The sequence below is a fragment of the Carcharodon carcharias genome, chromosome 18 (assembly GCF_017639515.1).
Source record: "Carcharodon carcharias isolate sCarCar2 chromosome 18, sCarCar2.pri, whole genome shotgun sequence".
In the NCBI taxonomy this organism is placed as follows: Eukaryota; Metazoa; Chordata; class Chondrichthyes; order Lamniformes; family Lamnidae; genus Carcharodon; species Carcharodon carcharias.
In genome coordinates this window covers 93,821,651-93,849,622 of record NC_054484.1, presented here as the reverse complement: position 1 = coordinate 93,849,622, position 27,972 = coordinate 93,821,651, and the positions used below count along the sequence as shown (strand labels likewise).

Sequence of the window (27,972 nt, the reverse complement as noted above, 5' to 3'; positions counted from 1 at the left end):
TCAATATCTAGCTTCAGTTCATAGGTTGAGTCTGGGTTTGTCTACGGTAATTGACTTTTACGTTGGGCATGAGAAAATGTAACTGGAGAAGCCTGAATTATACACATTACAGGGCAATGGTGTCTTGCATCAGGCATATCTGTGAAAGGCTTGGTGCTAGAATTGGAGAGTGTAAGTGAAAACTGAGCCTATTACCTCAGTCTAATGTAAACTGAGCTACTTACTTGATCAGTATATCTTGCACCTCTTTAGAAATGTTTGTGTACTGCTGACTTAAATGGTTCTTGGAGAAAGTAACAGCGGCTAGATCAGTCAGTCGTTGTGGTTGGTTCCGAGCATTTCCTTCCCAGAACAAAGGATGCGTGTAATTATTCTCCACCCGTATGTTCTTTAGTGGGAGCTGGAGGAGGCCACATGGCAATATTACAAGCTCATTGCCTTCAACGTTTAAAAACTGAAGTTTTCTGGATAACAGGAGTTTCATCAAGAATGTGAAAGTCATCATTATTAAAATTAATGCTGTACCTTAATTAGATCTATATAAAAGTTACCAATTAATATTTATATACTACATGGAACCAATAACATATGTGCAAATTCACTGCATTCAAAAAAATAACATGAAATTACTTGACAAAAACATTAAAATGAATCATTCATATATTGGAAATTCGTACTCTCTACTATACAGGAAGATTTGATTATTTAGATGCAGAGGATAAGCTGACTTTATGTCATTGTACTTTTACCATGCAGTAAATCCAAAGGGAAAAATAGCTTTTACATTATCATTATATCCTGAAAACAGATGGCCAAAATCATTAAATTATAAAGAACTTACAGGACAGAAATAGACTATTCAGATCATCTGGTTTATGCTCATCTGGTTTATGCTGGTGTTTATGCTCCTACAGAAGGCCTCCTTCCACCTGCTTCATCTACCATCAGCATATCTATTCCTTTTCCTTCATGTACTTAGCCAGCGTCTCTTTAAATGCATCTATGCTATTCACCTCAGCTACATCATGTGAAACAGTCTAAGATGGATTTTGAGTGCATGTACATAAATGCACATTGTGTGATAAAAAAGGTTGGTGAGCTGCAGGCGCAAGTTGTCATCTGGGACCAAGGTGGCAATAACAAAGACCTGGCTCAAATAAGGGGAGGTTTGGGAATGTAATATTTCTACAAGGGTAATTAGGGAACAAAAATGCGACGTGGCAGTATTGCTCAAAGAAACTATTAAAGCACCAGAGAATTATGTTGTTGAGGTGCCAAAGAGTAAGAATAAATAGGTCATTCTCAGGTTGGCAAGCTGTGACTAGTGGGGTACCGCAAGGATCAGTGCTTTGGCCCCAGCTTTCACATTCTATATCAATGACTTGGACGTAATATTTCCAAATTTGCTGATGACATAAAACTAGGTGGGAACGTGAATTATGAGGAGGATGCAATGAGGCTTTAAAGGGATTTAGACAGGCTAAGTGAGTGGGCAAGAGCATGGCAGATGGAAAATAATGTGGAAAAATGTGAAGTTACCATTTTGGTAGGAAAAACAAAAATGCAGAGTATTTCTTAAATGGTGAGAGTTTGGTAAATGCTTATGTCCAAAGGGACCTGAGTGTTTTTGTTCATGAGTCACTGAAAGCTAGCATGCAAGTGCAGCAAGCAGTTAGGAAGGCAAGTGGTATATTGGCCTTTATTGCTGCAGAATTTGAGTACAGGAGTAAAGATGACTTACAGCAATTGTATAGAGCCTTGGTGAGACCACACCAGGCTGTTTTGGTCTCCTTACCTAAGTAAAGATATACTTGCCATTGAGGGGGTGCAACGAAGGTTCACCAGGCTGATTCCTGGAATGGTGGGATTGTGGTATGAGGAGAGATTGAGGAAACTGGGTTTGTATTTTCTAGAGCTCAGAAAATGAGGGGTGATCTCATTGAAACATGTAAAACTCTTACAGGACTTGACAGAGTAGATGAAATAAGGATGTTTCCCCTAGCTAGGCACAGGGGACAAAGTCTCAAGATAAGGGGTAGGCCATTTAAGACTGAGATGAAGAGGAATTTCTTCATTTAGAGGATGGTGAATCTTTGTATATTCATCAAGGGATATGAGGATAGTGCGGGAAAATGGCATTGAGGCAGAAGATGAGCCACGATCTAGCTGAATGGCCCAGCAGGCTCAAAGGACTGAATGTCCTACTCCTGCTCCTATTTTCTAAGTTCCTATATTCCAAAGACAGAATCTGCTTGGTTAGAATTAAGGAACAATAGACGTTTTGTTACAGTACTGGGTGGATACTATAAGCCATCAAAAAGTGGGAAAAACATAAAAGAGCAAATTTGCAGACAAATTACAGAAAAATGTAAGAACCATAGAGTAGTTATAATGGAATAATGAGAAAAGAAGCCGCAAGCATGACCATGAGCTTCCGGTGGTCTGCCATGATTCCGTGGGATCTGGGTGTCTTGCTGCATGAATAACAAAAGGTTGGTTTGCAGGTACAGCAAGTACTTAGGAAAGCTAATAGAATATTATCGTTTATTATGAGGGAAATTGATTACAAAAGTAGGGAGATTATGCTTCAGTTATACGGGACAATGCTGACACCACATCTGGAGTATTGTGTACAGTATTGGTCTCATTATTTAAAGAAAGATGTAAATGTATTAGAAGCAGTTCAGAGAATGTTTACTAGACTAATACCAGGAATGGGCGGGTTGTCTTATGAGGAAAGGATGGACACTTTGAGCTTGTATCCACTGGAGTTTAGAACAGTAAAAGGTGACTTGTTTGAAGCATTTAAGATCCTGAGGCGTCTTGACAGGGTGGATATAGAGAGGATGTTTCCTCTTCTTGGAGAATCTAGAACTAGGGGGTCACAGTTTAAAAATAAGGGGTCGCTCATTTAAGACTGAGATGAGGAGAAATTTTTTCTCTCAGAGGGCCGTGAGTCTTTGGAACTCTCTTCCTCAAAAGGCAATGGGAGTAGAGTCTTTGAATATTTTTCAGGCAGAACTACATAGATTGCTGATAAACAAGGGGATGAAAGGTTATCGGGGTAGGCAGGTATGCAGAGTGGACGTTACAATCAGATCAGCCATGACCTTACTGAATGTGGAGTAGGCTTGAGGGGACCAGTGACCTGCTCCTGGTCTTAATTCGTATGTTCATATGTCATTTTAATTCTCCACCTTGCTCTCATGATGACATCTCCGTCCTTGGCCTTTTGCACTATTCCAGTGAAGTCCAATGTAAGCTTGAGGAATAGTACCTCATCTTTCAATTAGGCACTTAACAGTCTTCTGGACTCAACATTGACTTCAACAACTTCAGACTGTAAACTCTGTCCCCTATGTTGTTTCCTTTTCTTTGCATGTTTCAGTTTTTCTCTTATTTTTGCTTTCAGACAGTAGCATACCTACTCCAGGTACATGTTTTGTTTCTTCATTTCTTTTCTTGCACCATCACTACTCTCTTTGGACTGTAAGACTAACCCTTCTTCATTCAATCTCTCCTGTCTTTCACCCTATCACAGACTTTTTGTCTTTGTCCCACTCCTTGCTCAAAACCTACGACCGCTCCAACTTTTCCTCAGTTCTGATGAAAGGATATCGACCTGAAACATTAATTCTGTTTCTCTCTCCACAGTTGCTGCCTGAACTGCAGAGTATTTCCATCATTTGCTGTTTTTATTTTCAGGTTTCCAGCATCAGTAGTATTCTGATTTTCAAGAAAGGAAGCAGTGTGAAGCTAGTTCTGGGGAATGAAGAGAGGCAAGTGGAACATGCTTCATTGGGACAATATTTGGGGAATCATGATCATAATATCATCAGTTTTAGAATAGTTATGTAAAAGGTACAATTATGTATAAAAATACTGAACTGAAGAAGAGCTAACTTTAAGCAAATTAAAAAGTAACCTGGTCCAGGTGGACTGGAATCAAAATTTGGTAAGATAAACAGTAATTGAACAATGGGAGGCCCTTAAAGAGGAAATGGTTTGTGTGTAAAGCAGGCACATTCCCCCACATTGAGGGGGAATGGAAGGGCAATGGCTGCAGCTCCCTGAGTGATTAAAGATTCAGAAATTAAAATTGGACAGTTAAAGGAGGCTCATAATACAGCAGAGAATCAAGCTGAATAAAAAAAATACAAAGAACTGAAGTGGTAAATAAGGGGACAATGACAGGACATAGTTTCAAGCTGCAGATGATATGAAAATTTGAAATGTAGCAAACAATGGGGAGGATAGTAACAATCCTCAGGAGGACATAGACAGACTGGTGAACTGGGCAGACAGCTGGCAAATCAGATTTAACAGACAGAAGTATGAACTTATATATTTTGGTCAGAAGAATGATGAGAAGCAATAGGATCTAAATGGTACAATTTTAAAGGGGAGAATTAGGAACATAAAGACTGCATAAATCTTTGAAGATGGAAGAACAGGTTGAGGAAGATGTTAAAAAGAAGTATTGAGATCCTCAGCCTTAGTATTAGAGGAAGATATGCTAAACTTTTATAAAACATTGATTGGGTCTCAGCTGGAGTATTGTGCTCAATCCTGGGCACAGCACTTTAAAAAAGACGTAAAGGCCTTGGGGAGGGTGCAGAAGGGATTTACTATAATGATACCAAGGGTGAGGGACTTCAGTTATGGGGAGAGACTGGAGAAGCTGGGCTGTTCTCCTTAAAGCAGAGAAAATTAAGAGGAGATTTGACAGATGTGTTCAAAATCATGAATTGTTTTAATAGAGTAATTAAGAACAGTCTGTTTCTAGTGAAAGAAGGGTCGGCAATCAGAGAACACAGATTTAACATGATTGCCAAATTAACCAGAGGCTACATGAGAAACCTTTTTTTTATGCAACAAGTTGTGATCTGGAATGCACTGTTTGAAAGAGTGGCAGAAACAGATTCAATAATAACATTCAAAACAAAATTGGATCAATACTTGAGGGGGAAAAAATATAAGCTATGCGAGTAGAGTAAGGAAGTGGAATTAATTGGGTAAGTCTACCAAATAGCTGATACAAGCTCAATTGTCTTGAGTAGCCTCCTTTGTGCTGTGTCATTCTAGGATTTGATCCTGTGGTAGCAAATCTCACATTTTAACTACTCTCTGAGTAAAGAAGTTTCTCCTGAATTCCTTATTAAATTTGTTAGTGACGATCTTATATGTATGACTCTTAACTTTGCACTGCCCCACAAGTGAAAATATGTTCCCTAAGTCTACCCTATCATAACCCCTTCATAAACAGGCCCCTAGTTCTAGATTCTCCCACAAGAGGAAACATCCTCTCCACATCCACCCTGTTAAGTCCCCTGAAGATCTTATAAGAGTACAAAATAAGAGTGTAAATAGGGAAGAAGAGCAAAGGAACCTGGAGTACAAATTCACAAATTATTAAAAGTGGAATACAAGTTAATAAGGCCATGGAAAGGTAAATAATGCACCGGGGTTCATTTCTACAGGAAAAATAGAGAAGTCATATGGAACTTATATACAACCTTGGTTAGACTACACTCAGAGTACTGTGCATGGTTTTGGTCTCCATTCATGTCACAAAAAAAATAGAGAGACATTTCAGAAGGTGCAAAAATGATTTGGAAGGGTGATACCAGAACTGAAATGCTATAACTATCAGGAAAGACTGATCAGGCTGTAGTAATTTTCTCTATAAAAGAGAAGGGTAAGGAGTGACCTAATACAATTTGTATAGTGGTCACTGTTTAAAAATAAGGGGTTGCTCATTTAAGACAGAGATGAGGAGAATTTTTTTCTCTCAGAGGGTTGTGAGTCTTTGGAACTCTTATCCTCAAAGGGCGGTAGAGACAACATCTTTGAATGTTTTTAAGGCAGAAGTAGATAGGTTCTTAATAAACAAGGCGGGGGTGGGGGGGGGTGCGGGGTGGGTGGTGAAAGCTTATTGGGGATAGGCAGGAATGTGGAGTTGAGGTTAAAATCAGATCAACCATGATCTTATTCAATGGTGGAGCGGGCTCGAAGGGCCAAGTGGCCTACTCCTGCTATGGTTGTATGTTTGTAAGGAGTATGAGGCCTCCTTATCCTCCTACTAAAATGCACCACCACACTTATCTATATTGAAATTAATTTGTCATTTACGCACCCATTATGCTAGTTTATTAATGTATCATGTCCCAACCTTCCTCATGTTAACTATACTTCCCTGTTTGGTGTCATCTGCAACTTCTGAAACTGTACTTCTGATTCCTGACCCCCAATCCTTTATGTACATGTAAATTAAATGCTTAATGGTTTTTAAAGTAATTCAAAATCAGATCCTTCACTGAAAGCTAACCTGCATTGATGCATTAATGGAAATATTATCATGATGAAAGATGCTATGTTAATTATACGAAAACATTCATCACTAACCTTAGGTTCTTAATGTCGTTAGAAATGAAAGATATCTTGTTGTAGGCAACATTCAGAGACTGGATATTTGGTAAGAGGAATAGCCTGTTAAAAAAATTCCATTTCTTTTTAAGATTAATCTAATTGCCAAAGACTTTTAGGAGATTGCTGGACTAGAATTGGAGTGCATTGATAACATTATGTAGCCTGTATGAGCACTGCACATTCTGCCTAACCAAGGAGTAATTTCCGTTTGTCACGGATCTTAATTCAATACCATTTATTTGATGCTTACAAATTGGGGTGCTTGAAATTTTAAGATGAACTAACACTGGACCAATTCTTTTGTGTTGATCTCTTTGTTCATCCAATTCTGCTCCCATCCACATCTTGATTTTCATTGTTCCTCCATTCGCTGCCTTGGTGCTAAGTTCAGGAATTCCATCCCTAAATCTCCAATTCGCTACTGCTTTCTCCTCCTTTTAGGAGCTCCTTAAAACCTCTCTCTTTGACCAAATTTTTGGTTACCAGCCCCAATATCTCCTTGTGTGGCTCAGTGTCAAAGTTTATTTGGTAACGCTCCTGTTAAGTGTCCAGAGATGTTTGACTACGTTAAAGGCACTATTTAAGCTGAGGAAATATATTAGAACTATGTTAGTAAAGTGGATAAATTCTAAGAACAAATGAGTAACAGCAATTAAATTTTAAAATATTTCCCCACAATAAAATATCAAAATATTGACAGCAGCATGTTCAATAAACTGTATAAAAGAAACAAGCTATTTGTTATTGGATCTTGGTGCCTCTTGCAAGTAAGAGATAAAATATTGTTATATTGTCAGTTATTTTCTGAAAACAACACAAGCAGACTGCGTATTTTTTTCTGCATAATCTATTACATTTAAAAATATACAGAATTTCTGATCCTCTAATTTGGGATAGGGTTGCCAACTCTGGACATTTGATTGTGTGACATTGAATAGACGAAATCTGGTCATGTCATTCTTCGCAGATGTTTTCAAACGTTATTACCCCGCCCCCCAATTTACATTATAATGACTGAGCGCACTGTAATTAAGTATCTTGCTTCTGGTTTTGTGTCAGAAGTTTTAAGAAGTGGGAACATGCCAGTACGAAGGAGTCTTCCGTCGCAAACTACAGACATAGGGCAGGATATTTACTTTGTCGGGTGGGCGCGGTGGGCAGGCCTAGGAGTGGCCACGAAACCGACTGCTGCCCACGATCAGGCTCCGACCACGATTTCACGCTGGCTGGCTAATTAACAACCAGCCAGAGTGAATCATGCGCACGGGTGTCCTCAGTGAAAGCTCCCTAAAGGCACAGAGCTGCCTCAGGGAGCTGAAAATTTTTAACATTACAAATAAAGAATGGAAAAATAAGGAAAACATGTCCCCTCATATGACTCTGTCACATGAGTAGGGACGTTAAAAATGAGTTTTAAAAGTTTTTGTTTTAATCATTGGTCGAAACCTTATCCCGCCCATGGATGAGGTTTCACAAAAAATGCAAAGGCTGCTGGGCCTATTTTCGCCCGTAAGGGGAGGGCAGGGAAAAATTAAATTAAATTAATTAATCAATGGGTTTAACAGCCTGCTTAGTTGTTGGCGGGTGCGCTGCCATCTCCCACGCGCATTATGATGACGTCAGGACGCTCGCTCAATGTCATCATGCACTATTTTTCTCCTGTTTGGGTCAGGCACGCACCCGCCCAACAAGAGAAAAATTCTGCCATGAAGTTCTACCTTTCTCCTACATTGCCAACAGTAAGTGCCTGGGACATTCATCTTCCATTCTTAATGACTCCTAGACAATTCAGGAGGATTGGCCTTTCTGATACTACCACTAGTTCTCCCCAGAAGATGAAGGGTGCAAAAGACTTGGTCGCACCCCATTGTTTGGATGTTACAAGGTTCAGAAACCTTGGTGGTGTTAATTGCAAGGTTGATTTGATCCCAGCGCTGCCATTTTAAAGTTCCACATGCCTACTGACACCACCTCTTAATCCTACACTGCTGAGCATGTGTTAAGCCACTATTAAATAAACACTATTTAAAGGAACCATGAACTACTCACAGGTTAGTTGCTGGTGGATTTCTCCTGGTTGTTAACATAATTTGGCAAGTGTTTGGCACTTCCCATAGTAGTTTCCAGTTGCAAGTCTACAGGGAGTGGTATGGCAGGTGCTGAAGAGTTTGTGCTGACTTCAATGCTTCTGCACAATCCAGTTACTACCAGATATAGTGCAGTAGTTGACTGCCATTCCTGCTGGAATGAAGCATAGCTGGATCTGAAGATACCAGCAACATCTCAGTTTGTTGTCCACTGTTGCCTAAAGGAGATCACTGAGGCTCTCTACTCATTGAGAGATAACATTTCATCCCATCTTTCCAAAGAGAAGTAGGTGGAGTGAACAAAAGGTTTTGCTAGGAATTGTAGGCTTCCTCATGATGCAGGGTGCCACTGACTACAGGCACATTGCTTTGCAAACACGACATGTCAACTTTGCAATATATTGGGATTGGAAAGCATTTCCTTCCCACCTGGTGTGTGTATACAATGAATAATGCAGGTCAATGTCTGGTATCTTGATAGCAGTCATGAATCCTTTATTATGTAGCAATCCACTGTGCCAGCTGCATATCTTCCACATCAAATCAAAGGATGACTACTGTGTGACAAGGACTATCTGCTGACTAAATGGCTCATGACTGCGGTTGATAATTCATGCACAAGTGTAGCAAGCATACAGTGAGAGTTGTGCGATAAAGCAGATTGTTCAGCAAGCTGCACCAACTTTCCATTGCCTGCATTGCTTTAGAGGAGTTCTTCAGTCCTTAGCTGGATAGGTCTCAGAATTCATGGAGCTTTGCTGCACGCTGCATAATATTGCTATCATGTGGGGACAGCCCTTGCCACTGGTTATCCAGCAAGCACTTGAGGAGGAGGGGCATGATGAGGAGGAGGAAGAAGTGGAAAAGCAAGAGGAAGGAAAGGGAGGTGTCAACCCAAAAAGCCCCTTTCTTTCCAGGCTGACAATGAAGAATTAATTCCCTGAAACAATATCAGTAACTGCGACTCCAATTCCCTGTTCACCAACAGTCCAACAATCCTTATCTTCTGTTGCTGACCAATACTTCATTCTCTTGGCCACAAAGCAAAACTAAAGGCTACCACAAAATTATCATTACAAACAAAATTTATAAATCTAATCACACCATATTACTTATATAATTAAGCCAATCACCATTGTGCAATCGTTCTACTGTGTGCCTTTGCCTGTGTCATCTCTTATACAAAGTGCTACCTCAATGGCTGCTGCATAGCTGGTGGAAATATGCTGAATTTCTGTGGAGGAAACTACAGAAGGCCTTGGACTCTATTATCTCAGCATGGGTGGCGGCAGTTTGGGCAGGCTGGCTGACAAGCAACAGCCTGTATACTGGCAGAGAGTACAAATGTTGTCATCCTGATACAGGGGGCCGTAGGTTTGTGGTCCATAGAACCACTGCCATTCCCCGGGGGTGGCACCTCAGCAATCCTAGTAATTTGGTAGAGGACTGCTGTAATACGCGACCAGTCTCCTTTGAACACTAGTACCCGCAGCCACGATGGCAGTAAGTTAACCTTGCATGACTTCAGTCTGAGTGCAACAAAGCAGAATCAGTGACTAGGAGTGGAGTGGATAAAAGGAGCAGGAGCAAAGAGAAATAGAGCACAGTGACAGCAGGACCAGTGGGTGAAATGGACGAGGATAAAAGGAACAGGAGCAGATAGAAAGCAGATAGTGTGAGCATATAGAGAGTGGGAACAGTGACCAAGAGTGGCGAGCTTAAAAGCAGTGGGAATGGAGAAAGACAGCAGGGCTAGTGACTGAGAGTGGTGGGGATAAAGGAGTCAGAGTGCAGAGAGGCAGCACAGTGATAATGGGGCCAATGATAAGAGCAGCAGAGATAAAGGGACAGGAGTGGAGAGAGAGTGATTGGTTAGTCAGTATTAATGTATTTTTTGTTCTTTAAATTAGTTAATTCAAGAGTTGGTAAAAGATAATTATTTCTTTATTATTAAACCCATCTAGTTTGCTCATGTCCTTTAGGTAAGTAAATCTGCCATCCTTACCTAGTCTGGCCTACACGTGACTCCAGGTCCACAGCAATGTGGTTAATTCTTAACTGCCCTCTGAAATGGACTAGCAAATCACTCAATTGTACCAAAAATCACTACGAAAAGTCAAATAAGAATAAAACTGAATGGGCAACCTGACCTCAACTGAGGCAGCTGACACAACAATGGCACATCCTGCCCAGTTGACCCTGCAAAGTCGTCCTTGCTCACATCTGGGAACCTGTGCTAAAATTGGGAGAGCTGTCTCACAGACTAGTCAAGTAACAGTTTTCCATAGCCATACTCACCAAATCATATCCTACAGCCAATGTCCCAGACCTCCATCACTATCCTTGGGTATGTCCTGTCTCACTAGAGTTAGGAGGGAGTGACCTGGGAGTCCTTAACATTGACTCCAGGCCCCATGAAATCTTGTGGTATCAAGTCAAACATAGACAAGGAAAACAGCTGAGGCCCTCCCTCAGCTGATGAATCAATACGCCTCCACGTTGAACACCACTTGGAAGAAGCAACAAGGGCTGTACGGGAATAGAATGTATTCCAGCTGGGGGATTTCATTGGCTATCACCAAGTGGCTTGACAGTATCACTACTGACCAAGCTGGGCGAATTTTGAAAGAAATATCTGCCAGACTGGGAAAGCAGCAGGTAGTGAGGGAACCAACAAGAAAGGAAAAACCTATTTGACCTTCTCTGCAGATACCACCCTTGCGGGCAATGAGTTCCCACCACCCTCCAGTTGAAACAATTTCTGCTCAAATCCCCTCTAATACTTCAACCAATTATTTCAAATCTATGTCCCCTAGTTAATTACCTCGCTGCTACAGAAAATAGGATCTTCCTATCCAATCTATCCAGGTCTTTCATCATTTTATACACCTCAGTTAAGTTTTCCCTCAGCCTCCTCTGCTCCAAAGAAAACAATCCCAGATTATTCTATTATCCCTCATAGCTAAAATTCTCTATTCCTGGTAATATCTTCCTAAATCTCCTCTGTGTCCTCTCTAATGCATTCACATCCTCACTCTAATGTGGTGGCCCGAACTATATGCAGAACTAGTGATTTGCTAGTCCATTTCAAAGAGCAGTTAAGAATCAACTACATTGCTGTGGATCTGGAGTCACATGTAGGCCAGATTGAGTAAGGATGGCAGATTTACTTACGTAAAGGATATGAGCAAACTAGATGGGTTTAATTTTTGTATCATCAGCAACTTCCTTTCTTTCCTTTCTTGGTTCCCTCACTACCTGCTGCTTTCCCAGTCTGGCAGATATGTCCTTCAGAACTTGCCCAGCTTGGTCAGCAGTAGCCACCTGACCAGCAGTGATATAAATCACTGATATATATCATTAAAAATAGGGGACCCAGTATTGAGTTCTGCGGAACCCCACTGCAACCACAAAAACGCGCATAGAGCATTACCTTTTGCTTCCTGCCACTTAGCTAATTTTGGATCCAATTTGCCACTTTCCCTTGGATCCCTGGAGCTTTTACTTTTCTGCCACGTGGGACCTTGTCAAAAGTCTTGCTAAAATCCGTGTAGACTACAAAAGCCCTATCCTGATCAACCCTCCTAATTACCTCCTCAAAAATCTCAATCAAGTTAGTCAGGCACAACCTTCCCTTAACAAATCCATGTTGACTAATTAATCATTGATTAATCCAAGCCTTTCTAAATGATGAATTATACTGTCCCTCAGAATTTTTTCCAATAATTTGCTCAACACAAAGGTTAGGCTGGCTGGCCTGTAATTATTTGGGAAATCCCTTCCTTGTTTTTTAAACAACAGTACAATGTCAGCAATCCTCCAGTCCTCCACCTCCAAACCTGTAGCCATAAAGAATTGGAAAATTATGGTCAGAGCCTACACTATTTTTTGCCTTTCTCTTAGCAGCCTAGGATACATTTATTCGAGGCTTGGCAACCTTTCCACCAAGGAAACCAAACCCTTTAATATTACCTCCCTCACTATTTCATCCGACCTAATATTTCACACTCCTCCTTAACAGCAATGTCTGTATTGTCCCCCTCTTTTGTGAAGACATGTAAAATAAGAACCCTGCTCATCTCTTCTATCTCCACACATAATTAACCTTTTTGGTCTCTAAATGGTTCTACTCTTTCATTAGTTATCCTCTATGTATTTATAAAACATCTTTTGGTTCATTTTGATTTTACTCGCCAATTCTACGTCCTCTGTTTTCTGAATTTGCTTTATAAATTCACTTCTGCACTTTTTATACTCCCTTAGATTTTCTAGAGCAGTGGTTCCCAAACTGTGGGTCATGACTCCCAATGGGGTCATAGAGGTCGCATTTAAGGTTGGAAGCTCCCTCTGCTCTGAGCAGAAATAATGACTGTGGAATGGAGACGACACAGTCCGGAGGCACTAACAGGACAGCCTTGGGCCCACTGGATCAATTCTGCCAAACAACATGGGGCAAAAGGTGCCCCAAAGTGCCCTTTAACTTCAGAAAACAAATTTAGTGGCAAATGCAAGCAGGCCCCAGGATGTTTGTGCGCTGACTTGTCAGAGGCCAGCAGAGACTGACTGTGTCCAGAGTGTGGGAAAAACTGGGGGTCATGTGGCTGAACCGAAAATGTGAGTAGTGGCTTCAAAGTTTTCTATAATTCTGCTCCAGTCTGCCTGTTGTAGTCTGCTAGAGTCTCAGCTTCACAGGCACTGACATAATGGACTGAAAGCGGGGAACAGGAGAGAAGTTAGTGAGTGTGAGTAAATGGGGGTGTGAGGGTTGGGAAGAGGGGCTGCTAAGTGAGTGAGGTGGGGAGGTTGGGAAGAGGGGCTACTGAGTGGGTGGGGATAGTGGGGCTATTAAGTGAGTGAGTGGGGGGAAGTAGGTTGAGAAGATGGGCTGCTAAGTGAGTGAGTGGAGGAAAGGAGGTTGGGAAGAAAGGCTGATGTGTTTGAGGGGGTTGAGTAGAGGTGCTGGTGAGTGAATAGAGTGCGGAGAAGGGGGTTAGGAAGAGTCGCTGGTGAGTGAGTAGTGGGGAGGGGTTTTGGGAAGAGTAGCTGTTGTGTGTTTATGAGTGGGGTTGGGAAGAAAGACTGGTGAATGAGTGAGTGGGGGTTGGGAAGAGAGGCTTCTTAGTAAGTGTGGGGAAGGAGGTTGTGAAGACAGGCTGGTGTGTGTGTGTGTGTGAGTGAGTAGATTGGGAAGACATGTGTGGTAGTGGGGAGAGGTAATTACAATGTAGGCAGTAGAGAGGAGCAGGACTTCTGTCACCAGGGAATATGGACAGATTGTCTGAAACCTGCATGAGTACATAAAATAACATTTTTACAAAGTTATTTAAAAACACATATTTTCACATTTACATGATGCATTGTTAAATGTTGATCTATAATATGTGAACTTTAATAATTGTATACTGAATGTTATTTTGCCGCTTTATTGCTATTTTGTTTTTGTTGGCATCTGGGGTCATGCTGATTTTTAAGTGTTAAAATATGGTCACATTGGAAAATAGTTTGGGAAGCACTGTTCTACAGTATTGTGCTCTCTGCATCTGTCACATGCTTTCCTTTCTGCCTTATCTTATGCTGTATGATCTGTGACATCCGGGGGGACTAGATTTGGGAGTCCCACCCCTTTACTTTGTGGGAGCATATTTGTTCTGAACCTTCTCTATCTTGTTTTTGAATACCTCCCACTGGTTTGATCATGGTTCACCTTCAAATAGCTGTTTTTTGTCCACTTTTGCCAAATCACATCTCAGCTTAGTAAAACTGGCCTTTCCCCAATTTAAAACATTTACTTTTGATCTATCTTTGTCCTTTTCCATACACCTGATTGTAATTGAATTTATTCTATAAAAACAAAAAAACTGCGGATGCAAATCCAAAACAAAACAGAATTACCTGGAAAAACTCAGCAGGTCTGGCAGCATCGGCGGAGAAGAAAAGAGTTGACGTTTCGAGTCCTCATGACCCTTCAACAGAACTCAGTTCTGTTGAAGGGTCATGAGGACTCGAAACGTCAAATCTTTTCTTCTCCGCCGATGCTGCCAGACCTGCTGAGTTTTTCCATTGAATTTATTCTGTTTAGTGTATGTCTGTAGCATTACATCCCCCAAAGACAAGACAACAAACTTAAGGCTGACGACCAATTTAAGATTATTTGTCCGGCTTGCAATGTGGCACACTTATGCGTGCTAGAAGCTACATATATTCACACAGGACCCTGTCCTTTGAGAGCAAAAAGAACATGTCCATGCATTGCACCTTTCTCAACTAAGCAAAAGCTTGCGGGACAGCCATTCCCTGATTCATTCCCCATGGCAATGCCTGACCAATCAGAGTTGATCTATCTGGTTTAAATTTAAACACAAGCTTGACAGTTATCTGTTCCTGGTGCATTCTCCATGACAATACCTCCACCAATTATAGTCTACTTGCCAACCAATCAGCACCCTCTTCTCATGCAGTATAAATTGTTATTCCCTTTGTGATTTGGTATTCTTGCAAATCTGTCCTGATGAGTGCAAGACAAAAAGCTTCAACAGCATGTCTCTTTTTTCAACAATACACATACAAATTACACAATTTTGAAACTGCTAAACCTCTGTGGAATTACATTGCTCAGAATGTTCTGCAATGATAAATGTCACACGACAACCAGATAGCAATAGATCTTGTACTGGTTTGTAAAGATTTAGCTGCTGCTGACAAATGCTGTGTGAGATATGCATTATAGAAGCTGTGGGATTCAGCCTGCTTCTGTGGGAGAACCATATCCAAAGTGCAGCACACCCAATAAACAATATCATATGACAAACAGGCTCAAAATTTACAAATAACAACTAAGATGGGAACAAGGCAATTCAAAGATAAAAGATTTCTTTTTTCCCAGTATTTTATAATCTAATCCATTGCATTAAAAATTGAGTTAATAGGGATGAAATTTATCTTTGTGTTGCTGATTCTTAAATGCAATATTTATTAAGTGTTCTGATGACGGATATGGACATTGGGATTTGACTGATTTTGGATACAATCACAGCAATTAGCATCTGCTGAAGAGATTCAATTGTTATTAAGAGCTTTCTGGTACAGCACAATGCTAATGACATTTTCTGCAAGAATTAAGCATGGGAAGTAACATAGAAGGGAAAAGTATCTTTTTTACTGTGTAGATAATAGGAATGGGAATGTTTTGGGGACAATGTAGGAAAAACAAAGTACTGGTAAGTAATTGCAACAGCAGATTTTTAGACCAATTAAAAAGCTATTTGAGGGACAGAAAGCTTTTTGCTGAATTATGGACAGAAAATATTGGTGACTCAACAGATTCCCAAAACTACCAAAGAGATTGTGTCCCTTTATGCTAGCAGCCCAGGTTCATAAAATCTACTCTCTTTACATCACAAAATGTCATGGGCTTAATTCTTGTGAAAGTGGATTTGCAAAGTCTACTGCCACCTAGACATTTAATGATATCAATTACTCGCTCAGAATTCAAATTTAATGTGACTGTTTCAAAATTTGTGCACTAGTAAAAATTGCAATAAGGCTCTATAAGACTTATGGACCACCTTACCCAGCTGGCAGAGTTGAAACCAGGCAGAATGAAATATCAAAGATTCTCAGATTTGTCAGTTTCACAATATCAGAAGAAATGTCCGTGATAGGATTGTCTCTTAAATTCAGCACTTCAAGTTGGGAGAATCCATAAATCTTAAGGATAAAACAGAGTTAATATGAAAGCTTATTAACGCACTTAAAATGTTTAAAAGTACTGTACACAATTGCTGGCAACATATCAATATAGTCAGCCTACAAAGTAAAGCAATAAAGAAAAGTTTCAAATGTTGGGAAGAATGACTATGAGAAGCGAAGTAGACCATTAAAGAGAGACACTAGAAATTAAATAGATGATATAAGGTAAAAACAGTAAAAAGAGAACAAATACAAGAATTCTGTGGCTGAACGTTTTGTTTTTACATACTTGATAATCTTCACTTCATTTACTTCATTCTCCAAAATTTTGCATACTCTAGCAAAATAAATCCAGACAGAAATGACAGCAAACAGAAGATTTGTCTCATGGATATGCAAATGCAAAAATACACTTCCATCCACAGAGGAGTTCACTCAAATCTGAGTAAAGTTTTACAAGAGAGCTGAATAATCTAAAACTGTTTTAAAGGTGCTTGCACACTACAAATGTGGTCTTGCTGTGAAGCCAAAAACATTGTGAAATTTATGATGTGACAGCTTCTTAATTTCTTAACTTTCTAAATCTTCCAAATATTAGACAACAGTGACAGAAATATCTCATATCGCCTTCTAGAGACAATGATTGCAAGTTAATGCACCAACTTAGCACTAGCATAATTGAAAACAGATAAATAAACATCACTGAGGTGTTATGTAGTCTTTGTTTTAATTTCTACTCACTGAAATTACATGACATATCAGTTTATTTGCTCAAAGGATGTGTAAGGATGCAGAAGTTTACTACATTAAATGCTAGTCTTAATTTGGTAAACAATAGCATGGTTTCAAAGTAATCCATTGATTGTGTGGTGTTATTCTGAGGGTGTAACAATATGCTATGTATTTGTTCTCCATAATTAATGTATTCCGTATCCTTGGTAACCAGATGCGAATTATTAATTTAAATATGGAAGTTGGCCATGAGAGGTTCGACTGTAGTAATGCTAAGGTTGAGATCTGGGCACGTGATCTCATAATTTATTGGAGTAAAGTTTATTTTTATATTCATTCATGGGATGCGGGTTTCGCTGGCTGGGCCAGCATTTATTGCCCATCCCTTCTTGCCCTTGAGAAGGTGGTGGTGAGCTGCCTTCTTGAACCGCTGCAGTCCATGTGGTATAGGTACACCCACAGTGCAGTTAGTTCCAGGATTTTGACCCAGCAACAGTGAAGAAACGGCGATATATTTCCAAGTCAGGATGGTGAGTAACTTGGAGGGGAACTTCCAGGTGGTGGTGTTCCCATCTTCTGCTGCCCCTGTCCTTCTATGTGGTAGTGGTCGTGGGTTTGGAAGGTGCTGTCTAAGCAGCTTTGGTGAATTCCTGTAGTGCATCTTGTAGATGGTACACACTGTTGCTACTGTGCGTCGGTGGAGGAGGGAGTGAATGTTTGTGGATGTCATGCAAATCAAGCGAACTGCTTTGTCCTGGATGGTATCCAGCTTCTTCAGTGTTGTAGGAGCTGTACCCATCCAGGAAAGTGGGGAGTATTCCATCACACTCCTGACTTGTGCTTTGTAGATGGTGGACATGCTTTGGGGAGTCAGGAGGCGAGTTACTCGTTGCATGATTCCTAGCCTCTGACCTGCTCTTGTAGCCACAATATTTGTATGGCTAGTCAAGTTCAGTTTCAGGTCAGTAGTAACCCCCAGGATGTTGATAGTGGGGGATTCAGTAATGGTAATGCCATTGAACATCAAGGGGCGATGATTGGATTCTGTCTTGTTGGAGATGGTCATTGCTTGACACTTGTGTGGTGCGAATGTTGCTTGCCACTTGTCAGCCCAGGCCTGGATATTGTCCAGGTCTTGCTGCATTTGGACATGGACTGCTTCAGTATCTGAGGAGTCGCGAATGGTGCTGAACATTGTGCCATCATCAGCGAACATCCCCACTTCTGACCTTATGATGGAAGGAAGGTCATTGATGAAGCAGCTGAAGATGGTTGAGCCTAGGACACTACCCTAAGGAACTCCTGCAGTGATGTCCTGAAGCTGACATGACTGACCTCAAACAACCACAACTATCTTCCTTTGTGCTAAGTATGACCCCAACCATCGGAGAGTTTTCCCCCTGGTTCCCACTGACTCCAGTTTTGCTAGGGCTGCTTGATGCCACACTCGGTTAAATGCTGCCTTGATGCCTTGAAGGGCAGTCACTCTCACCACACCTCGGGAGTTCAACTCTTTTGTCCATGTTTGAACCAAGGCTGTAACGAGCTCCGGAGCTAAGTGGCCCTGGTGGAACCCAAGCTGGGCATCAATGAGCAGGTGTTGCTTGATAGCACTGTTGGTGGCTCCTTCCATTAATTTACTGATGATGGAGAGTAGACTGTTGGGGTGGTAATTGGCTGGGTTGGATTTGTCCTGCTTTTTATGTACAGGACATACCTGGGCAATTTTCCATATAGCCAGGTAGATGCCAGTGTTGTAGCTGTACTGGAACAGCTTGGCTAGGGGCAAGTTCTGGAAAACAAGTCTTCAGTACTATTGCCGGAATGTTGTCAGGGCCCATAGCTTTTGCAGTATCCAGTGCCTTCAGCCATTTCTTGATGTCATGTGGAGTGAATCGAATTGGCTGAAGACTGGCAACTGTGATGCTCAGGACCTCCAGAGGAGGCCGAGATGGATCATCTACTTGGCTGAAGATTGTTGTGAATGCTTCAGCCTTATCTTTTGCATGGCTGTGCTGCTCCATCGTTGATGATGTGGTTATTTGTGGAGCCACATCCTCCAGCGAGTTGTTTAATTATGCACCACCATTCACAACTGGATGTGGCAGGACTGTAGAGCTTAGATCTGATCCGTTGGTTGTGGGACCGCTTAGCTCTATCACTTCCTGCTTATGCTATTTGGCACGCAAGTAGTCATGTTTTATAGCTTCACCAGGTTGACACCTCATTTTTAGGTATGCCTGATGCTGCTCCTGGCATACCCTCCTGCACCCTTCATTGAACTAGGGTTGATCCCCTGGTCCGATGGTAATTGTAGAGTGGGGGATATGCCGGGCCATGAGGTTACAGATTGTGTTTGAGTATAATTCTGCTGCTGCTGATGGCCCATAGTGCCTCATGGATGCCCAGTCTTGAGTTGCTAGATCTGTTTGAAATCTATCCCAGTTAGCACAGTGGTAGTGCCACACAACACGATGGAGGGTCTCCTCAATATGAAGGCGGGACGTCGTCTCCACAATGACTGTGCTGTGGTCACTCCTACCGATACTGTGATGCATCTACGGCAGGCAGGTTGGTGAGGATGGCGTCAAGTATGTTTTTCCCTTACCACCTGCCACAGACCCAGTCTAGCAGCTATGTCATTTAGGACTCGACCAGCTCGGTCAGTAGTGGTGCTACCAAGCCAATCTTGGTGATGGACTTAGTCCCCCACCCTGAGTACATTCTGAGATTCATCAGCTGAGGGAGGGCAGTACGTGGTAATCAGCAGGATGTTTCCTTGTCCATGTTTGATCTGATGCCATGAGACGACATGGGGTCCAGAGCTGATATTGAGGACTCCCAGGTTAACTCCCTCCCGACTGTATACCACTGTGCCACCACCTCTGCTGGATGGTGATGGTGGAGTCAGGTATGATTCCGCGAGAATGCCTTTGAGGCTGTTGCTTGACTAGTCTGCGAGACAGCTCTAATTTTGGCACTAGACCCCAGACGTTAGTAAGGAGAACTTTGCAGGGTCGACAGGGCAGCGATTGCAGGTCGATACCGGGTGGTCCATCCAGTTTCATTCCTTTTTTTGTTACAACTGTGTAGGCCATTTCAAAGGACAGTTAAGAGTCAACCAAATTGCTGTGGGCCTGGAGTCACAGGTAGACCAGACCAGGTAAGGACGACAGATTTCCTTCCCTAAAGGACATTAGTGAACCAGATGGGTTTGTACAACAATTGACAATGGTTTCATGGTCATCATTGGACTTTTATTGAATTGAAATTCCACCATTTGCTGTGGTGGGATTCAAACCCAGGTCCTCAGAGCATTACCCTAGGTCTCTGGATTACTAGTACAGCAAAAATACCACAACACCATTGCCTCCCCCAAGTACAAGTACAAGCATAAATACAGTACAAGCATAAATACTATAGATTATTTAATAAATTGCACTCACCTCAGCAGGGATGTTTTGAAAACTGTTGAATGACAAGTTCAGATACTTTAGTGCGGAAGCAAGTGCAGTCAGATCAGGAAGTTGGCTAATAAAATGACCCTATAATATAGTAACAATATTAAACAAGATGGTAAACATATTTTTTAAATCTTGAAATGTACAATTGTATCTTTTGTCATTACTTTAATTAACAGAATAAAAATTACATTATTTTGAAATTAGAGAAATACTAAATGTTTCAAACTATACATAATATTTTGACAGACTTTGGCAGTTATGAAAATTGTTTAAATAGGTAATTGGTACATTGGCTGCATCTCTAATAAAGATCTTCAGATACTTTGAATGAAGCCATTAAGACATGGAGAGAGTTTGGATTATTTTTGATACTGTTCATGTAGCTTGTCAGGCAGATATAATAATTTTCATAATGCTATTGGAATTTATTGTAAAATAGTGGCAACTGTGTCCATATGTGTCTGCGTGGGACTTAATTGGGTTAAAAGCAGCTGTGGTCTGAAGGCTTTGATGTAAACATGGTAAACATGGGGGGAGTTCAGAATGTAAGGTGTAAAAGGACATTCGCATTTATTAGATTGTTTTCAAAGGAGGGGTGAAATGTGGCACCTAGCCAGATGAAATTTAGAAACAATGGGCTGAATTTTCCCTCCGTTGGAGGGGGGAAGTTGATGGGCGGGCATATGCAGGCGCACTTCCGATTGGCGCCCCCGATCGGGGGTGCGCCCCCATTTTACGTGGGTGGGCCAATTAAGGCTATGTGCTCCCTGTGCGGGCAGGGGGGGGAATCCCAAAATCGAGAGTGCGCTCTTTCGCGCATGCGCACAAAAGAACGCACTCATCTCCCTGAGGCTAAGCGCTGCCTCAGGGAGATCGGCTGTACATGTAAAAAAGATAAAAATAGAAAAATAAAATTTCCCTTACACGTCCCTTGTAACAATGTCACACGAGTTGGGACATGTCCGTAATTTTTACAAAATCTTTATTAAAATTTTTAAAGCCTACATGAAAGCTCATCCCGCCCATGGATGAGGTTTCATGTTTTTTCTAGTTCCCGCCTGCTCACCAACCTTAAGATTGGATGGGCAGGTCCTTTAATTACTTAATTGACCCCGTCAATGGCCTCAATTGGCCATTGACAGGTCGGCAGGCGCGCAGCTGATTTCGCTGATCCTGCCTTCCTGAAAATTTAAATCGAGCACAGTGATTTCTTGAGTTCCCCCCGATGTCAAAGCACATCATTTTACACGTCGGCAAGCAGGCCCCGACCCCGCTCGCCAACTCGTAAAATTCTGCTCAGTTTATTTTTCCCAAACATTACTGGTAAAACTTAGTACTATGAGAGATTTTTATTATCAGAACGGTAAAGTCCAAAGACAAAGTGAAACAATGGGAATTTGCATTCATAGGGGAAAATGTGTATTAGCACTGAAGGTTGTGTGTAAGGGTAGGCGTTTTAAGATCTAACATGTGTGAAAAGCCTTCAGCATCTACGCCTCAAGCTGCTGTCTTCAAAGGACTGAAATTAAGAAAACTGACTTTGAGTTCGATTGGTTCAGGGTATTGAGTATCACCTTGCCTGGGTCTTTTAAAATCTATGTGTCTTAAGGTTGCCTTAATGAAAGTGTAACTGGGAGTTAAATTGATTAGGGGATTTAGAAGTTATTATAGTAGTAATTTGTAGATCTATGTATGTGCTTAAAATAATTTTTCTTGTCAATAAATGTTTGATCTAGTTTTGTAAAAACCTATTAGACTTGGTGGTCTTATTACTATTGAATTCGAGGCATGTGTCTCAAAATTTATACAAATTGCAAAACAAATTGTGGCAGTTGTTTCAAGTTTCCCACTGGGATTTGAACTCAGCATTTACCGTTGGCTGTGCCATAATAAGCTATAGCACAATATGCCTAAGTATTAACCACAAATTGCAGCCATTAAAAAAACTGGAGATTGACAAAATAGTTTAAATGGGTATCCAATGATTAAGAACATTGAATTGTCAAGGGATGTAAAAGTTTCAATTTCAACTACAAAGAATTTATATATAAAGAATAATAGGAACCAATGATGGCACAAACTTAACACCATCTAATTCACAGAGAACTGGTGCTTAATTTGTATGTAAAGGGAACTGCTAGGGTAGATTTGAAGAAGACTTTTGAGCCGAACCCAAGGAGAAGAACAAAGGGATTTGAGTCTAAAGTAAAAACAAATGTAAACTAAATACAATTTAGGGAGTAATTTTAATGCACAAAGTTATAGAATTGACTGTCAGTTAGTAAAGTGAAAGTAAATACACTAGAATTGCTCCATTGTCTATTGGTCTTCATAATATTTGCCAATGGCCCTCACAAATATTTTCCAAATAAAAAGTCTAATGAACAGAAAGACACAAAGCTGTACGTGAAAACTCTATACAGTATAAAGGTCCATACATTTAGTAATAGCCACTGGATATTAAGACATTTGACATTGTGATTTGATCAGTGTCTTGTAAATAAAACCACAACATAAAAACATAAAAGATAAAATATTAGTTGTCCATTTCATTACCAAGCTGGAGGATGATAGTTTTGTCAACATGGCTGCAAATTCTGGGCCAAATTTTACCAGCGATTATTTCCTGAGCCTCATGGTGGTGCTTCCAGAAGGTGAGCTTTGTTCAGAAGTTTAACAAATATATTCCTACTGGCAAGGTTACTTGATAAAGTATAGTTGGCTTTATCATAAAAATAGTCCTTGCCTGAAACTAGCTACTATATATTAAACATCATTACACAAAATAATGACCTATTTTCTTTAGTGTCTGAATGTTGTGTATTATCATGTGATTGGTCACTGATGCTGGCAGCAGCTAATGATGTACTTTGCTGAGCATGTAGATGAATTATACAATGACGCAGATTTTGCAGTCAGTGGCAAAATCACAGTGCTCACCGTTGACCTGGAAGAAAACTGTCCAATAAAGATCTAGTGATTTATAAGACATGGATTGCACATTTCCCGAATTTACTTTCGTTTTGGTGCCAGTTATAGGGGGATTTCTGGTATCCAGCAACAGCGATGTCATCAAGCAGGCTAAGTAGCCAATCACATCAAACCAAGAAATAACAATAATGTGAAGAGGGTACTCTGTAGACCGTACACCTCCACTACGCTGTGTTAACTCAATATTATTACAATTATACAGTTCTTCCTTGATGCTTTTCCTTGCCTGATGCTCTGAAACTACAAAGCTGAAAAAATAAATCTTTTTATTAAGAACTTCCATCTCACTGATGGGGCTTCAGGCCAATCCACAGCCAACAATTTGCTCTGAAAACTCTGCAACTGGAGATCAAATCATTCCAAATCTAAAAGAATGAAATCCATGATTTACTTGAGAACTACTTTGTTAATGAAGTGGTAGTGGCAGAAAATAAGATTACAAGAAAATAAAAGGTTACAAACTACTTTTTAACAACAGTGCATTTCTGAAAACTCAGTGCAGCGACAGAGGGCGGAACCAACTGGCCGTGATGGTGGCTTTTCACACTGTATTGCCCCAAATTTGGCGCATTAATTATGCATTCTCAGGAAACACACCGTCTCCATGGTGGGTAGGCTCTCATTTGTCCGCCACACCATCATCTCACTGCTTCATCACGCTGGGTGCCATATTTAAAGTCCAGCAGCACGCACACCTCTCAGGCTTCCAGCCAACAACTGCTGCACAGAAGACAGGATGGCCCCAAAAGGCAAAAAGACTGCAGCCCCCAGGTTTAGTGATGCATCCCTTGAGTGCCTTTTGGATGCCATGGAAAACTGCCATAATGTCCTCAACCCCCGCTCTGGCCGCAGGAGGGGTAGCGGCATCACCAATCCAGCATGGGAGGCAGTGGCCAGCGCCAATGCCTTACAAAAGAGGACACCCACCCAGTGCCGCAAGAGGGCGAATGTTCTCCGTTCTGCCAAGGTAACTCACTCTTCTCATCACTCTTATTTCACACACACACATCCACAAGGATTTCACAGCTCACGGGACAACACCACTAACTCTCATATGCACCCTCATATCTCCATCAGACTTATATTCTTTCGAGCTTGCGTCCTCATCCTTTCCATGGCTCCGCTCACCACACAAGCATTCCACACAGTTCCATGTGTCCTGCTCACACTCTCTCCATCCGTTTTCATGCAGGAGAAGCCTGCTCACATCCGCAGGAAGAGATCCCAGACTGGGGTGGAGTGGCCCATATTAGGCCCCTCACTCACTTTGAGGACTGTGCCATCGTGCTGACTGGTGAGGACACGGACCATGCCTGCAGTGAGGTCAGCAGCAAACACTCTCGTGAGGATCCTGCACCACATCACCCCTCTCTCAGTGCAAATGTGAGTGCTCTTCTCCTGCTTTTGACTCTGCTGCCATGCACTACTTATCTCTACTTTGGTTCACAGGGAGTTTTGCCAAGTGACTGACACCCGCAAGTCTCTCAGCTCCATCCACATCCTCACCTCCAGCCAAGAGGACACCTCCTCCATTGAAGAGCTGGAAATAAGCCACCTGGAAGACCCATCACTGCACTTATCACACCATGCACCAGCACAGAGACACACAACTCGGTGACACCTAGATTAGTGCAGGTTTGGGTTCATAATCTGGTGGTCACCGTACAGACACATGTCTGCAGCAGCAGGAAGCAGGTTCATGCAAGCTCCACCGCACTCAGAGGACTGCTGGGGTGCAGGCATCTGTGAGATCCGAGCCAGATGATGAGCCTCTGTATTTGTCCTTCCAACTCATCCTGGAAAGTTAGCATAAGGTGTGGGAACATCACACAAAGCTGTTAGGGCCCTCAATAAAGTGGCACACAAGTCAGAGGAGTGCGTCCGCCTGCTCTCTGATAAAGTGGTGCCCGCATGTGAGTGTATGTATGTCAGCATGGGGAGCATGGCAGATGCCATGGAGATCCTGGTCCAGCAGAACACAGAGATGTGTGCAGACGTGCACTCTGTCACGAGAGCCATTGGTTTTTTGCTGCAGTGGCAATGCGAGAGGGAAACGGGGCACCTTGATGTCCCTCCAGGTGCTTCTTCCCCTCAAGGAGTCAGGCCAGGGGCCCCCAGGCATCTGAAGGGAGGAGGAGCAGCAGCTGGACACTCCTTAGTCATCCACTCAGGAATCTCAGAGGCTGTCCTCTCCATCCAAGTCCCCTTTGCCTTTGAGTCCCTCAACCTTGTCCTCTGTCACCGCAGAGGGAGCAGCAGGCCAACAAATGATTCTGGAGGGAGAAATGTGTGTGTGGCAGGGCCTTTCGGTGACTCATGCAAGCACTCTCCCACGCACGCGGATCCTTCACATATCATACTCACCTCAATGTCCTGAACATTTTCAATGCTGCCTGCTGGGGTTCGCTTTCAGTTGTCCAACTGAGCTGACCTGCATCTCTGCCCACCCAATGATCACACTCCCACACAGCACCTTATCTCACCCACCATGACTGTCGTTTCACTTTCGATTTAGACAGCATGGTCTGGACTCGGTTCTTCATCACCTCCCCCATCTTTTCCCCTTCCCCAGTCACCCATTTCCTTTCTCCCATGACAACTGACCCCCCTGGCATCACCTTCCACCTCCCCTCCGTGACATACCAGCCCCAACCCTTTTCCTTCGGGGATGTCCCAGTAAATGTGCACATTCCCTTCCTTTCCGAAAATCTCACCCCCATCCACGTTCACCTTCCCAACCTCCTCCTTTCCACCTCCAGGGTCCATGCCTGCCTCCGAGTCCCCACCAACCACCCTCGCTGTCCCTTCTACCGCTATTGTCAAGTTCTCAGCCTCCCACCTTACCGCCTCACTCTGCCCTCGGTCATTCTCACCGTTCCCTCATACCACACCCACCCTCAGTTCGCTCCCCAGGAGATAGTCATGGACCCATCAGACCTCTCCCTTGCATGTTCACCTGGACATCCCCCCCTCTGGACCACTTACCCCCCAAACCCCTTCCCCTCCCAGCCCCCCTGGGCCTCTGGGCATCCCCACCTCCTTCCTGATTCCCTCAGATGCCCTTACTTCTTCCACTACCCTTAGTCTTCCTCCCTCTCGACTCCTTCCTCCAGCCTTATGTTTTCCTCCAGCCTTACTTCTTCCTCCAACCATACTCCTTCCCCATTCCTGACTCCCTCAGCCACTCTCACTTCTTCCTCCAGCTTTACTCCTTCACCTTTCCTCTTTCCTCCCACCTTACTTCTTCCCCCAACCTTACTCCCTCCCCTCTCTGCATTCCTTCTTCCCCCAAGATTCCCTCCTCTCTCCGCATTCTTTCCCCCCTTCGATCTCCTTCCCTTACACCCCCTTTACACCCAGTTGCCATCTTCTCCCCTGTTACCCCCTCCTCCCCATACTCTTTCCCCCCCTCCCAACCTCACTCTTCCGACACCTTTGTTACCCCCTCTCAACCTCATCCCATCACCACACACCCCCCCCCGACACCTCTTCCTCTCCTAGTCAATCCTAGACCTTGCTCTCCCACCCCCTTGACCATCATCTGTTGTGAGCATCAACGGTAAATTTCCAACTTCTGTGAACTGCTTCACAGCAGAGCCTGGTCCATGAGAATCTACCTAGCATGCCATGGACGTTCCTCCAGTGTGCAGTTGGTGTCAGGTTCCAGCATCTTTTACTCCTCAGATGTCCGTGATGTGAGCAATGCCCGGGTGGTACCTCTGCACGTCACAGTTGTCAAGACATGTTCTACATTGACGTGTTTTCCCACCAATGTGGGCGGACAATCCAGCGGGAGTGGGAGTGGGGGGGGGGGGGGGGGGGGTGGGTGGTGGGATTGAGTCTGGTGGGATGGCCTTATAATGATACGCTGATGTATTACAATGAAGTTCCTGACGTCTGACGGCGGGGAACGTGGCCCGCCATCGAAGGGCTGAATGGACGACTGCAAATTGGTTTCACAACATTGTGAATCTAATATTTGGCCTTCTTGCCATATTGTGCGCACACATCACCGAACACACCCTGCGCAAGAGGGCATGAATGATTCACACCAGCAAGAAGGAGCAATAAGTTGTGGTGCAACAAGGCAAACAAACATTAGTGGATACTAATTGTAACTTGTTACAAAATATCTAACATCTTAAGTGCTTTCTCAAAATAAACCAGTTCATGAGATTAGTCGACATCTATCGATATGCCAAGCCAAGATCTATCTTTCTACCAGCATCACTAAAACAGGCTATTTGTGGGATCTTAGTATGTGCAAATTGGCTGCCATATTTCCCTATATCACAACAGTGACTACACTTTAAAAGAAATTTATTAGCTGTGAAATGCATTGGGATGTGAAAGGTGCTACACAGTTTCAAGTTCGTTCTTGAATAACTGTGGCATCGATAATAGGCTTCATTTTAAGTTTACAATGTGTTGGGAGTAGGGGGGTTTTGATAGCCCACAGGAAACCCAGATGTTAGTGCAGTCTGTTTGCAATTGGTAATCCATGTTTTCTGACCAATCTGCATTAGCTGGGGTGATGTAGACCCACACAATACAATTTCAATTGCAGTACATAAAAGGGA

At 42.4% G+C, this 27,972-nt stretch overlaps 1 protein-coding gene across 1 annotated transcript in view; it reads right to left on the bottom strand.

Moving 5' to 3' along the window:
• Positions 1-27,972, bottom strand: part of LOC121290480 (leucine-rich repeat-containing protein 63) — a 52,071-nt gene that overhangs the window by 7,070 nt on the left and 17,029 nt on the right. The window contains exons 5-8 of the mRNA XM_041210920.1: positions 20,384-20,482; positions 16,087-16,223; positions 6,406-6,489; positions 225-464 (exon numbers count right to left, since the gene is read on the bottom strand). Coding sequence (XP_041066854.1) covers positions 225-464; positions 6,406-6,489; positions 16,087-16,223; positions 20,384-20,482 — 560 coding nt within the window. The remainder of the gene's footprint in view (positions 1-224; positions 465-6,405; positions 6,490-16,086; positions 16,224-20,383; positions 20,483-27,972) is intronic.